This window comes from Anolis sagrei, chromosome 8 (assembly GCF_037176765.1).
Source record: "Anolis sagrei isolate rAnoSag1 chromosome 8, rAnoSag1.mat, whole genome shotgun sequence".
NCBI classification, from domain to species: Eukaryota; Metazoa; Chordata; class Lepidosauria; order Squamata; family Dactyloidae; genus Anolis; species Anolis sagrei.
The window spans coordinates 24,109,404-24,123,826 of NC_090028.1; the positions used below are offsets into that span (position 1 = coordinate 24,109,404).

At 42.6% G+C, this 14,423-nt stretch overlaps 1 protein-coding gene across 1 annotated transcript in view; it reads right to left on the minus strand.

Moving 5' to 3' along the window:
* Nucleotides 1-1,180: 1,180 nt before the first annotated feature.
* Nucleotides 1,181-14,423, minus strand: part of FOXF1 (forkhead box F1) — a 35,120-nt gene continuing 21,877 nt past the window's right edge. The window contains exon 2 of the mRNA XM_067471051.1: nucleotides 1,181-2,591. Within this exon, the coding sequence (XP_067327152.1) occupies nucleotides 2,434-2,591 (158 nt within the window). The 3' untranslated portion in view covers nucleotides 1,181-2,433. The remainder of the gene's footprint in view (nucleotides 2,592-14,423) is intronic.

Sequence of the window (14,423 nt, forward strand, 5' to 3'; positions counted from 1 at the left end):
TATACATATATGAGGGGAAGTCCTAAGGAGGAGGAAACAGGCTTGTTTTCTGCTGCCCTGGAGACTGGAATGCAATGGAACAATGGCTTCAAACAACAGGAAAGAAAGGAAATTTCACCTGAACATGAGGAAGAACTTCCTGACTGTGAGAGCTGTTCAACAGTGGAACTTTCTCTCTCTCTCTCTCTCTCTCTCTCTCTCTCTCTCTGCACGGAGTGTGGTGGAGGCTCCTTCTTTGGAGGCTTTGAAGCAGAGGCTGGATGGCCATCTGTCGGGGATGCTTTGAATGCAATTTTCCTGCTTCTTGGAAGAATGGGGTTGGACCGGATGGGCCACCTAACTCAACAATTCTATGATTCTTTCACTTAGAATCAAAGAATTGGAAGAGACCTCATGGGCCATCCAGTCCAACCCCCTGCCAAGAAGCAGGAATATTGCATTCAAATCACCCCTGACAGATGGCCATCCAGCCTCTGTTTAAAAGCTTCCAAAGAAGGAGCCTCCACCACACTCTGGGGCAGAGAGTTCCACTGCTGAACGGCTCTCACAGTCAGGAAGTTCGTCCTCATGTTCAGATGGAATCTCTTTTCTTGTAGTTTGAAGCCATTGTTTCGCGTCCTAGTCTCCAGGGAAGCAGAAAAAAGCTTGCTCCCCCCTCCCTGTGGCTTCCTCTCACATATTTATACATGGCTATCATTTCTCCTCTCAGCCTTCTCTTCTTCAGGCTAAACATGCCCAGCTCCTTAAGCCGCTCCTCATTGGGCTTGTTCTCCAGACCCTTGATCATTTGAGTCGCCCTCCTCTGGACACATTCCAGCTTGTCAATATCTCTCTTGAATTGTGGTGCCCAGAATTGGACACAATATTCCAGGTGTGGTCTAACCAAAGCGGAATAGAGGGGTAGCATGACTTCCCTAGATCTAGACACTATGCTCCTATTGATGCAGCCCAGAATCCCATTGGCTTTTTTTTGCTGCCACATCACATTGTTGGCTCATGTTTAACTTGTTGTCCACGAGGACTCCAAGATCTTTTTCACACGTACTGCTCTCAAGCCAGGCATCGTCCCCCATTCTGTATCTTTGCATTTCATTTTTCCTGCCAAAGTGGAGTATCTTGCATTTGTCACTGTTGAACTTCATTTTGTTAGTTTTAGCCCTTCTTCTACAGACTGCGCAGATTACTATGCCACACACTGGTTTATTGACAGTTTATACAATTTGTGAAGGTCGTGTACATTTTTTAAAAAATTGCATTCCATTTTTTTTGTAAAAACAAAAACAAAAAAGAGGGGAAACGTACACAACAACAGGGAGCCTAGACCTCTTTGGCTATCATTACACTTTGTATACAGTGCAGAAGGGAGTTTTAAAAGAGGAGTGTTGGACAAACTGTACAGTCAGGTCGAAAGAGGGAGGGAGCGGGGAAGAGAAGTCGGGGAAGGGAAAGAAACATCCTTCATTTATCATATTTATAGTATTTATATATTTATATGTATCATCATTATATATATCAAACATAGGGGAAACTGCTTTGCCTCGCCGTCGGACGTTTGCGATGCAGCAGATACTGCCGACACGTCCACTGCTTTAATACTGACTTCTTTGACCAAGGCTGCTGTTGGGTTTTATTAAGAAGGTTTGAATAAATAAGAGCGTGAGCCTTGTTAGTCTTTTAGCGTCACCTTTCTTTCTCAAAGTGCTTCTCTTTGTCATTTTGGTACTTTACTATTTATAGTTAAGACACAATAGAGTCAAATTGGAAAGCGGGGTGGAGGAAACTTCATGGAAGGACTTTGCTACTCGATATATTGGTCCCACGTCCTATATGTGTTTGGTGTGTTTCACTCCACTTTTCAAACCAATGGCAATTTGGAGAACAAAATATTGGGAGAGATTCCTTCATTGCCCTGAACCAGAGGTAAAATATATGCATAGTTTTTGTTCACTCCCAAACATGACAAAATACCCCCCAAAACCAATGTCTTTGAGTGACATTGAAACCCAGGCTGACTCGTTTGTTCCTTCTTTCTTCAGCAAATCTTTGTCTCTCAGATCTAAAATCCATTGAGTTGGTTTGTTCAAGGAGTATTTAAAATTGAAAAAAAAAATACACATTGAGTTGGATGCCTCTGGAAAGTAAGGAAACACCCCGAAATAGTTCTTGGAAGCATCACCAGATCACAATTCTGGATGGATACGGAGGTCCATGCTTAAGAATAGAGGAGAACTTTAGCATTCCGGCCTGCACCATCCGTCCTTGGTCCTCTAGTGACTTTGTCCACAACGTTCCTTTCCGTAAACACCTCAAATATTTATATACCTCAATCTCTCTCCTCTTTGGAGGTCCTTCCAAGAAAGTTGCAAGAAGTCCCCCAGTCTTGCATGGTCTTCTCTTTGGTCATTGGAGACTTGGCTGCTCCCAATCCTGCCGTCACATCACACAAGGCTTGATGTCTTGATATGTCACTTGCTGGTGGTAATAGGAGCCGCTGCCTCCAGAATGCATGGAAGAGGAGGCCATGGCGTTGATGGAGAAGACAAACTCTTTCCGGTCACACATGCTGGGTGATTGGGAATGGTACCGGATGCCTGGAGGAAAAGCAGAAAGCAGAGGTCAGCATGGGGAGGAAGTGAAGGAGGAGGAAGAGGAGGAGGAGGGAAGTGGAGATGAGGAGAAGGAGAAGGAGAAGAGGAGAAGAGCAGGCGGAGAAGAAGGAGAAGAGGAGAAGCGGAAGTGGAGAAGGAGGAGATGGAGAAAGAGAAGAGGAGAAGGAAAAGAGGGGAGAGGAGAAGAGGAGAAGGAGAAGAGGAGAAAGAAGAGAAGAGCAGGCAGAGAAGAAGGGGAAGAGGAGAAGGAGGAGATGGAGAAAGAGGATAAGGAGAAGAGGGGAGAGGAGAAGAGAAGGAGAAGGAAAAGAGAGAAGAAGAGGATAAGGAGAAAGAGAAGAGGAAGAGGAGAGGAGGAGGAGGAGAAGGTCTACATCAGGCTGGAGTTCAATGCAAATAGAACTTCTTGCCATTCACACACATTGATTCATGCACAACGTTATTGGTGCTGGTCTTGTGTTTATTTTGTTATATACATATTATTATTATTATTATTAGTAGTAGTAGTAGTAGTAGTATTAGTATTATTAGTATTATTATTAACTTTATTTATACCCCTCAAAATCTCCCAAAGAACTCGGTGCGGCTTACAAAGGCCAAGGCCACCAACAAAACAACAGCATACAAATACAACAGTAAAACTCATAAAGCAATTAATAAATATCAAGCAAACAATAAAACACTGAAAACAATAACACCATAATAGTCTTGCATTTTATCTGTCTGTCTCAACCGTGTTGTACCCCACCTTGAGCCACAAGGAGAGGCATGAAACAAATAAATGTATCATTATCATTGTTATTATTGTTATTAATAGTAGTACATTGTTGATTATGATGATAATAATACAGAGAGTCCCAAAAGTCCCACAGAAAAAATAACAAACTGATATTATAGATAGATATAGATAGATAGATAGATAGATAGATAGATAGATACATAGATAGATAGATAGATAGATAGATACTGATATTTTATACTCTCAGATATACAGCTCATAGAAAATATTTTGCAAATATTTTAATTACTATTTTGTAAATGAAGGTTGATTTAGCTATGGTTTCCCCTATGTCAGGAGACCTTTAGCACGTCCCCTATTGTATAAGGCTTACTTCAGATTATGTGTCTACAATATACATGAAAAATCAATGAATTTGATGCTTAGATTTGGGTCCCATCTCCAAGAAAGCTCATGATGTATGTATAATGTAAGAAAAAAATCCAGACAAAAATGCTGCCAGTGTGCTTTGTAAACCCGTGAGTTATAGTTTAGTAGCCATCAGACATCTAGGGCAGAGAAGGTAAAAGACTTTGTAAAACTACTACTCCTGGGACTTCATAGCATTGCACCATGGCAGTTCAAACTGCATTTATTCTGCAGTGTAGATGCAAACTAGCACAGAAACTTCAAATGATCCAAAGAACAGTCATATACAACTGCCGGTTATTATAGTGATGCCAGCTCTTGGTTACTACTAATTAACAGATACTTCACAATTTTCTATGTTTTCAACCCCATGCAAAGAACAAAATAAATTTCCTGGGCCTACAGTAAACTATAATCCCTGGAGGAGAGTTTCCCAAATCAAAGTTACAGATGGTCCTCTGTATCCACACAAACAATCCTCAGCTTAAGAAGATTTGGGTTGTTGTAGGTTTTTTTTGGCTATATGACCATGTTCCAGAAGCATTTTCTCCTGACCTCACAACCTCTGAGGATGCCTGCCATAGATGTAGGCAAAATGTCAGGAGAGAATGCTTCTGGAACATGGCCAGGCAGCTCGGAAAACACACAGCAACCCAGTGATTCCGGCCATGAAAGCTTCGACAATTCATTCATACAGTGTCCTTATCCTTTGTTTACATTTGTGAGGGGGGACAAATGGGACTGGTTTATTCCCAATGATCTCCAAAGGTCACCTTGAATTTCCAATCGTGGCATATTGTTGTTGTTGTTGTTGTTTGAAACACAACAAGATGAGTCCACAGCAGTCACTCTGCTGGCTGTTATTGTTGTTGTTGTTGTTGTTGTTGTTGTTGTTGTTATCTTGGGAGATGTCTATGGCTGGATCTACCCTGCCATATATTGCACAACAACCCAGTGATTCCAGCCATGAAAGCCTTCAACAATACATTGAGAAGATTTGTTGGGAATCCCAAAAACAATGTTTGATTTTCTCATTGTATATAAAGGATATCCATTGTTTATAATGGGATATGGACTTCCACAGTTTGGGGCATTCCCGCCATTGCAAAGGCCAAGCTTGGTAATATTGCCTTTTATATTTTGTTGGTGTTGTTGTGTGCCTTCAAGTTATTTATGACTTGTACTAAGGCCAAGATGGAACTGCCATGGGGTTTTTCAGCAAAGTGTGTTCAAAGAGGGCTTTGCCAGTGCCTTCCTCTGAGGCTGAGGAAGTGTGATTTGCCCAAAGTCACTCAATAAGGCTCCATGTTGGAGCAGTAATTCTCCAGAGTCATAGTCTGATGTTCAAACCATGATACCATCCTAGTTTAGGGCTTTGTTGACTACAGTTCCCCACATCTCTTAACCAGCATGCATTCTAGCCCTCCTGATTGGGGGATTTGGGGATGTACAGTTCAAAAACCTCACATTTCCAAACAGGGGCGGCTCTTCCATTACGCGAAGTAAGCGGTAGCAGAACACTTTTTTTGCCAGGGGTGCAGAGGCGCCTCTGTAAATGCCCCTTGACCGCCACTTGAGGAGCACCCCCTCAGCTCACAACAGCCCTAGCAGTCCGGGGGGAGCCTTGGCTTTCTTGCCTCGCTGCCGGGCGATCCTCTTCCCAAAGGGGCCGGGCCCTTGAGCCTCGCCTAGCCCCTCTCGTTCCTGCTCCACCCGGCCACCGGGTGCACGAGCAGAGCCGGCGCTCAATCGTTCTCTGCATTCAATTCCTTCCCCATGACTTGCTCCCTTTCCTGATCCCCTGGCGCTCCACCCGCCTCCTCTCCTCTCCCCAATCTGCGGGTGGGCCAAGGAGTGGATCCGCCGTGCCTGGCCCACTTCGAGTCCCGAGGCATGTCTGAAGACCCCAGCGTGCACACCGAAAGTTGCCTCTTCTCCTGACTTTCTCTTCAGCCATAGGGACTTCAGGCACGCCTCCGGACCCAAAGCGGGCCAGGCAAGGGAGCAAGTGCGGCAAGTGTAGTTACTGGGATGTATAGTCCACCTACAATCAAAGAGCATTCTGAACTCCACCAATGATGTAATTGAACCAAATATGGCACACAGAACTCCGACGCCGAACAGAAAATATATATCAACTAGCTGTGCCCTGCCACGCGTTGCTGTGGCCTATAGTAAAACTTATCAAAGTTGAGGTAGATATCTGGACTATTATGAAAGAGAGGTACCTACCTATTCCTTCCCCCTTTTCCTCCCCCTTTCTCTCCTTTCTTCCTTCTCTACCTCTTTCTTTCTTTCCTTCTTTCACTACTTGGTTTCATCCTTCTCTCTTTCCTTCATTCCCTCCCCCTTTCTTCCTTTGCCTTTCTTCCCTCCCTGTTTGCTTCCTTTTTATTCCTCTTTCACTTTTTATTTCCTTTTATTTCACCACCATCATAACAATAACAATAATGCAATGCATTGCCTCTGGGACCTGACACTTCTCCCATTCCCCCTAAAAGGGTCTCATAGGAACAATAGCATCATCATAATAATAATAGAAATAACAACCTTTACCCGCCACGTGTTGCTGTGGCCAATCTTCCCTCTTTCTCTCCTTCTTTCCCTCCCTCCCTCCCTCCCTCCCTCCTTCCTTCCTTCCTTCCTTCCCATCTTTCCTTCTCCTCTTCTTTCTCTATCTCTTTCCTTCCTTCCCCCTTTTTCTTTCTCTTCTGCTGTCTCTCTTTTCTTTCCTTCCATCTTTCCTTTTCTTTCCTTTTCTTCTTCCTCTAACTTTCCTTCCTTCCCCCTTTTTCTTTACCTCCCTTTCTCTTTCTTCCTTCTTTCCTTCCTTCCTGTCTTTCCTAGATTTTGACAGGGTGGGAAGGGGCGGGGTGGGGTTTGGAGGTGGCCTGAAGTAAAAGGAGGTAAGATTGGGGCAGGGGAGTGATGGAGCGTGGGGTTGCGTGTGTGTGTGCGGCGGCGGGGGGAGTGATGGAGCCTGGGGTTGCGTGTGTGTGTGCGGCGGCGGGGGGAGTGGGGTTGCGTGTGTGTGTGCGGCGGCGGGGGGAGTGATGGAGCGTGGGGTTGCGTGTGTGTGTGCGGCAGGGGGTGTGTGTGTGCGGGAAGCGGCGCGGCGGGGCTTGGAGTGGGCATGGTTTCCACAGAGGGAACGTTGGCCGGAAGGCCATGTGCGCGCGCGATGGAACTTGCGGCTGGGCGCCAATGCGCATGCTCAGTTGTTTTGCTGTTTTGTGAGTGTGTTGTTGTGTTGTTTTTCATTTTGAGTAGATATGTTTGTACCTTGTGGGTTGTGTTATGGGCACGGGGATTTTAGTTAAGTTACGTTGGGGCTTTTTTGAGTTTTGTTCTTTTGCCGTTTTGTGAGTGTGTTGCTGTGTTGTTTTTCATTTTGAGTAGATATGTTTGTACCTTGTGGGTTGTGTTATGGGCACGGGGATTTTAGTTAAGTTTCGTTGGGGGATTTTTGAGTTTTGTCGTTTTGCCGTTTTGTGAGTGTGTTGTTGTGTTGTTTTTCATTTTGAGTAGATATGTTTGTACCTTGTGGGTTGTGTTATGGGCACGGGGATTTTAGTTAAGTTACGTTGGGGCTTTTTTGAGTTTTGTTCTTTTGCCGTTTTGTGAGTGTGTTGCTGTGTTGTTTTTCATTTTGAGTAGATATGTTTGTACCTTGTGGGTTGTGTTATGGGCACGGGGATTTTAGTTAAGTTTCGTTGGGGGATTTTTGAGTTTTGTTGTTTTGCCGTTTTGTGAGTGTGCTGTTGTGTTGTTTTTCATTTTGAGTAGGTATGTTTGTACCTTGTGGGTTGTGTTATGGGCACGGGGATTTTGGTTAAGTTTCGTTGGGGGATTTTTGAGTTTTGTTGTTTTGCCGTTTTGTGAGTGTGTTGTTGTGTTGTTTTTCATTTTGAGTAGATATGTTTGTACCTTGTGGGTTGTGTTATGGGCACGGGGATTTTAGTTAAGTTTCGTTGGGGGATTTTTGAGTTTTGTTGTTTTGCCGTTTTGTGAGTGTGTTGCTGTGTTGTTTTTCATTTTGAGTAGATATGTTTGTACCTTGTGGGTTGTGTTATGGGCACGGGGATTTTAGTTAAGTTTCGTTGGGGGATTTTTGAGTTTTGTTGTTTTGCCGTTTTGTGAGTGTGCTGTTGTGTTGTTTTTCATTTTGAGTAGGTATGTTTGTACCTTGTGGGTTGTGTTATGGGCACGGGGATTTTGGTTAAGTTTCGTTGGGGGATTTTTGAGTTTTGTTGTTTTGCCGTTTTGTGAGTGTGTTGTTGTGTTGTTTTTCATTTTGAGTAGATATGTTTGTACCTTGTGGGTTGTGTTATGGGCACGGGGATTTTAGTTAAGTTTCGTTGGGGGATTTTTGAGTTTTGTTGTTTTGCCGTTTTGTGAGTGTGTTGTTGTGTTGTTTTTCATTTTGAGTAGGTATGTTTGTACCTTGTGGGTTGTGTTATGGGCACGGGGATTTTGGTTAAGTTTCGTTGGGGGTTTTTTGAGTTTTGTTCTTTTGCCGTTTTGTGAGTGTGTTGCTGTGTTGTTTTTCATTTTGAGTAGATATGTTTGTACCTTGTGGGTTGTGTTATGGGCACGGGGATTTTAGTTAAGTTTCGTTGGGGGATTTTTGAGTTTTGTTGTTTTGCCGTTTTGTGAGTGTGTTGTTGTGTTGTTTTTCATTTTGAGTAGATATGTTTGTACCTTGTGGGTTGTGTTATGGGCACAGGGATTTTGGTTAAGTTTCGTTGGGGTATTTTTGAGTTTTGTTGTTTTGCCGTTTTGTGAGTGTGTTGTTGTGTTGTTTTTCATTTTGAGTAGATATGTTTGTACCTTGTGGGTTGTGTTATGGGCATGGGAATTTTGGTTAAGTTTCGTTGGGGGATTTTTGAGTTTTGTTTCCTCGTTGGATGCCCCTAACAAATTTATATATATAGATGATTGGTTGGGGGGAGGAGCGCCAAAATACTGTTTGCTTATCCGTTGAAAATTATCTAGGGCTGCCTCTGTTTCCAAGCCCAGTTCAGGCATGGTGTACTATTTCTCTATGCATCTCCTTTATTTCCAGAAAGCACTTTGCAAAGGCCTCCCATTTAAAAACAAAAAAGAGGTTGCCATGCAAATAATGCTGTAGGAGAAACAAATGCAGGCCCACACCCCTCTGGTTGCGTGCATTACAGAACAGAGCGCATGGTTCACATTTGTAGCATTCTATTCTAGCTTATGATGACTACAAATCCCATACGTCCTGAGCCAAACAGAGTGAATGCTCAGTGTAGTTTCCTTGTTGTGGCCTCCAAAGATTTTGGAAGATTACTTTTGCAGATAGATCAAGGTTCAGAAAATGCCTGTTCGCTGTCCAAAAGTGGCTCAATTGTGCCATTTCCTTAAAGCAGAAGTGGAACTGAACCCCCCCCCCAAAAAAAAAAAAAAGCATTAAAACCCTAAACTCATTTCCGGCTTGAATGGAAGTCCTAATTTATCAACGATCCAAAAAAAGAAGAGAGAAGGGAGGAAAATGAAAAGCCCCCCTTTTTCCTTGGCTGCCAGGAAACAGACTCTCCCATCCCATCCTGCAATTCCGCATTTGGGCAAAATTCCTATTCGGATCAAGTGGGAATTTCCTCCCACTGAGAACAGCAGCCTCCGAGTCGGTGAACACCACCAAAGGAATCTCAGGGTGCATCTACGTTAAGGAATTAATGCAGTTTTATACCACTTTAACTGCCCCGGCTCAATGCTATGGCATCCTGGGAGCTGTAGTTGGAGACGCACCAGATTTCCATGACAGAGAAGGATCAAGATCTTGAAAAACTACAATGCTCAGGATTCCACAGCAGTGAGCTAAAGTGGAGTCAAACTGCATTAAGTCTCCAGTGTAGATGCACTCTTAGTGAAATAGATATATTACCTACAACAAGGACTAGCATTCAAAATAGTCACTCCTCTCACACTTCAACTATTTGCTGTGGAGGTAGGGTGGAATAAATAAAGTATTATTATTATTATGATTAATAATAATAATAATAATAATACATCCAGCAATGGACTAAATATTGCAAAATCATTTTTAATAAGCACTTTAATAATAGCCACATTAATGAAAGCAACAGGCAGCAACACAATTTAGTTTCCTTTTTCTTTTTCAACATTATCCAATGGCTGCAAAAGTATAACTTGCATTTTTTCCTCCTAGCTGTTTTTCACATTCCTTTCATTTCTGGTTCCCAAATACATTTTTTCCGCAGTCAAATTAATACACACACAAAAAGAAAGAGAGGAAAAAAGCTTTCCAGGCTTTCCATATTCCTCCTATGTAGTGCTAAAAAGAAAAATCCATGAATTCAAAGCTCTTGAAAAGGAGGAAAGATGGAAAGGAGTAACTTTTCAAAGCTGAAATAGGTGGAATTTATCTCTCTCTCTCTTTTTGGAAAAGCCACATTAGTAAAATTTAATCATTGTGTTGTTTCTGTCTCTTCTGCATATATGTATATCAGTGGTTCCCAACCTGCGTTCCATGGACACAAGAACTAAAATATGGTCCACAGCCACACCATTACTACACCATTGCAACACCGTTATTACACCATTGCAACACCATCGTAACCCCGTCACTACACCATTGCAACACCATTACTACGCCATTGCGACACCGTCAGTACACCATCGTAACACCGTCACTACACCATTGCAAACACTGTTACTGCACCATTGCAATACCATTGCAACACTGTTACTACAACATAGCAACTCCATTACTATGCCATTGCAACACCATCATTACACCATCACAACACAGTCACTACACCATCGACACCATCGTAACACCATCACTATACCATTGCAAACATTGTTACTACACCACTGCAAAACCATTACTAAGCCATTGCGACACCATCACTACACCATCGCAGCACCATCACTATACCATCACAACATCGTCACTACACCATTGCAAACGCTATTACTGCACCATTGCAATACCATTGCAACACTGTTACTACACCATAGCAACTCCATTACTATGCCATTGCAACACCATCATTACACCATCACAACACAGTCACTACACCATCGACACCATCGTAACACCGTCACTACACCATTGCAAACACTGTTACTACACCATTGCAACACCATTACTAAGCCATTGCGAAACCGTCACGACACCACTGCAACACCATCACTACACCATCACAACACCATCGTAACCCAGTCACTACACCATTGCAACACCATTACTACGCCATTGCAATACCATTGCAACTGTTTCTACACCATAGCAACTCCATTACTATGCCATTGCAACACCATCATTACACCATCACAACACAGTCACGACACCATCGACACCATCATAACACTGTCACTACACCATTGCAAACACTGTTACTACACCATTGCAACACCATTACTAAGCCATTGTGACACCGTCACTATACCATTGCAACACCATCACTACAACATCACAATACCGTTACTACACCATTGTAACACCGTCACTACACCATTGTAAACAGTTACTACACCATTGCAATACCATTACTACACCATTGCAATACCATTACTACGCCGTTGCAATGAGAGCTTATTAAAAAAAGGATTTCTGTCGGGGAGCAGATGGCAACTACTGGGTGGCATATGTTCTGTATCAGAAACTAGAGCTGATATGGTCTATCCAAATGCAATTTTCTGAATCAGCACCCCAAATAACCAACCCAACCTGAAGTTGTCCAAAAACTGATTCGTAATCTTTTTGGTACTAATGTTGGAGAGTGGTCCCTGGTCCAAAAAAGGTTGGGAACCACGGGTTTATATGTTTGGTTTCTGTACCTACATCTGTGCAGTGTGCACTATTATATATTGCTTTGCTATTGATCAGGCCCCTTTTGGAGTTGGATCTTTTGGAAAGTTAAATATAGGCCAATCCACCTAATCAAATGGATCTACTTTAATTAATTAATTAATTAACTACGTATTCACCCCATTCTTCTCATTCCAAAGGGGACTCAGAGCAACTTCCAAATTGGCAATATTCAATGCCATACAAACAATGAACAGATACAACAAACACAAATATTAAAATCATTACAAGTTTTTTTTAAAAAATTCCTAACATAAATAATACATTAAAATCAGCTATTAAAACCACACAAATCCACAGTCATAGTCCAGGAGCCATTCCAATTGTATTATAGAATCATAGAATCAAAGAGTTGGAAGAGACCTCATGGGCCAACCTGTCCAACCCCATTCTGCCAAGAAGCAGGAATATTGCATTCAAATCACCCCTGACAGATGGCCATCCAGCTTCTGTTTAAAAGCTTCCAAAGAAGGAGCCTCCAACACACTCCGGGGCAGAGAGTTCCACTGCTGAACGGCTCTCACAGTCAGGAAGATCTTCCTCATGTTCAGATGGAATCTCCTCTCTTGTAGTTTGAAGCCATTGTTTCGTGTCCTAGTCTCCAAGGAAGCAGAAAACAAGCTTGCTCCCTCCTCCCTGTGGCTTCCTCTCACATATTTATACATGGCTATCATATCTCCTCTCAGCCTTCTCTTCTTCAGGCTAAACATGCCCAGCTCCTTAAGCCGCTCCTCATGGGGCTTGTTCTCCAGACCCTTGATCATTTTAGTCGCCCTCCTCTGGACACATTCCAGCTTGTCAATCTCTTGCTTCATTGCTGCCTATTGCACTGATTGTTCTCCAAAGACCCATAGCCCAGTTTTCAGTTCTGTTGTTGTTGTTATTATTATTATTATTATTAGACAGAGAACAAGATTAGTCCACAGCAAACAATATCACAATGCTGGCTTTTGTTTAAATAAATAAATAAATAAATAATGTTTAAATAATAAATTTTGTATTGGATCAGACGTAGGACCCTTCCCAAGTGTCTAGGACTGTGTGATGTATCAAACAGATCCAAGCAGGGTGGCCTTTTTCAGCTGACAGATGGTGATTTTGTCAGTGCCTATTGTTTTTAAGTGCAGGCCAAGGTCTTTAGGCACTGCACCCAGTGTGCCAGGAGTCCCCGTGACACAATGTGTTAAACTCTTGTGCCAGCAGGACTGAATCCGGGGAGACTGTGGATGAGCTCCCTCTGTCAGCTCCAGCTCCCCATGCGGGGACATGAGAGAAGCCTCCCACAAGGGTGGTAAAATATGAAAAACATCCGGGAAACCCCTCGGCAAAGTCCTTGCAGACGGCCAGTTCTCTCACGCCAGAAGCGACTTGCAGTTTCTCAAGTCGCTCCAGGCACAAACGATCACCACTGGGACCTCCTTAACTGGCTTGTGCCAGAGTCTCTGCAGTTCTATTATTGTTGTTGTTGTTGTTGTTGTTGTTACATTGAATGCACTATTGCACACAGAAATAATTACCGTCTGTTTAATGTGTCTACTTTGGTTGCAAAACCAAGCAAAGGATGAAGAAAACGAACTGCCTCTGAAAAGAACGAAGTGAGGAACGAGTAACGGGCGTTCCTTTCCTCGTTACAAGGTGGGATAAGCCATTTTGAGGGAGTTAGAACCTCGAACACTTTTAAATAAAAGCAATCCGACTCGGAAGATTTCGGTTGCTTTTTTTCTCATTTCTAATGCCGAATTCCTTTTTTTCCCTCCTACCAAAAGGTCGCTCTACTTTTTCCCTTCCTAAACCTTCAATTTCTAGTAGAAGGAAACTTGCAAAATCTTTTTTAATTCACAAAAAGGAGGTCGTTATCTTTAATGCCAGAATGATGGTGATAATAATAATAATAATAATACGCCCAGTGGTGATCTACACACTGGGTGCAGTGCCTAAAGACCTTGGCCTGCACTTAAAAACAATCAGTGCTGACAAAATTACCATCTGTCAGCTGCAAAAGTCCACCCTACTAGGATCTGTAGATACATCACATAGTCCTAGACACTTGGGAAGGGTCCGACAATACAAAAGCCAGCAGAGTGATCTTGTTTGCCGTTTAAAATCTTGTTGTGTTTCTAATAATAATAATAATAATAATAATAATAATAATAATAATAATAGTTGGCCCATGCCTGCTCTACACTGACCAAATAATGCAATTCTAATCTGCAATATATGGCACTGAAGATCCAGCCACAGACATCTCCCAAGAGAATAATAATAATAATAATAATAATAATAATAATAATAATTAACAGAACTCAAAAACCACTGGAGGAATTGACACCAAATTTGGACACAAGACACCTAACGACCCAATGTATGTCCTTCACTCATAAAAACACTGGAAAACACAGCGGAAGGGACTTAAAAAGCCCCCAAAAGCTAAATGATGAAAAGCTAAATGACAATACAGAAAAAGGAAGAAAGGGGGAGGGAAGGGGAGAAAAAAATAAAAAGAAAGAAAGAGGGAGGGAGGGAGGGAAAGAAGGAAAGGGAGAAGGAAGCATGGAAGCAAAGAGAGAAGGAAGGAAAGAGGTAGAGAAGGAAGAAAGGAGAGAAAGAGAGAGGGAAAGGAAAAGGGGGAAGGAAAGTTAGAGAAGGAAGGAGAGAAGAAAAGAAAAAGGAAAGAAGGAAGGAAAGACGGAGGGAAAGGAAAAGGGGGAAGGAAAGTTAGAGAAGGAAGGAAGGAGGGAAGGAAAGAAAAAGGAAAGAAGGAAGGAAAGAGGGAGGGAAAGGAAAAGGGGGAAGGAAAGTTAGAGAA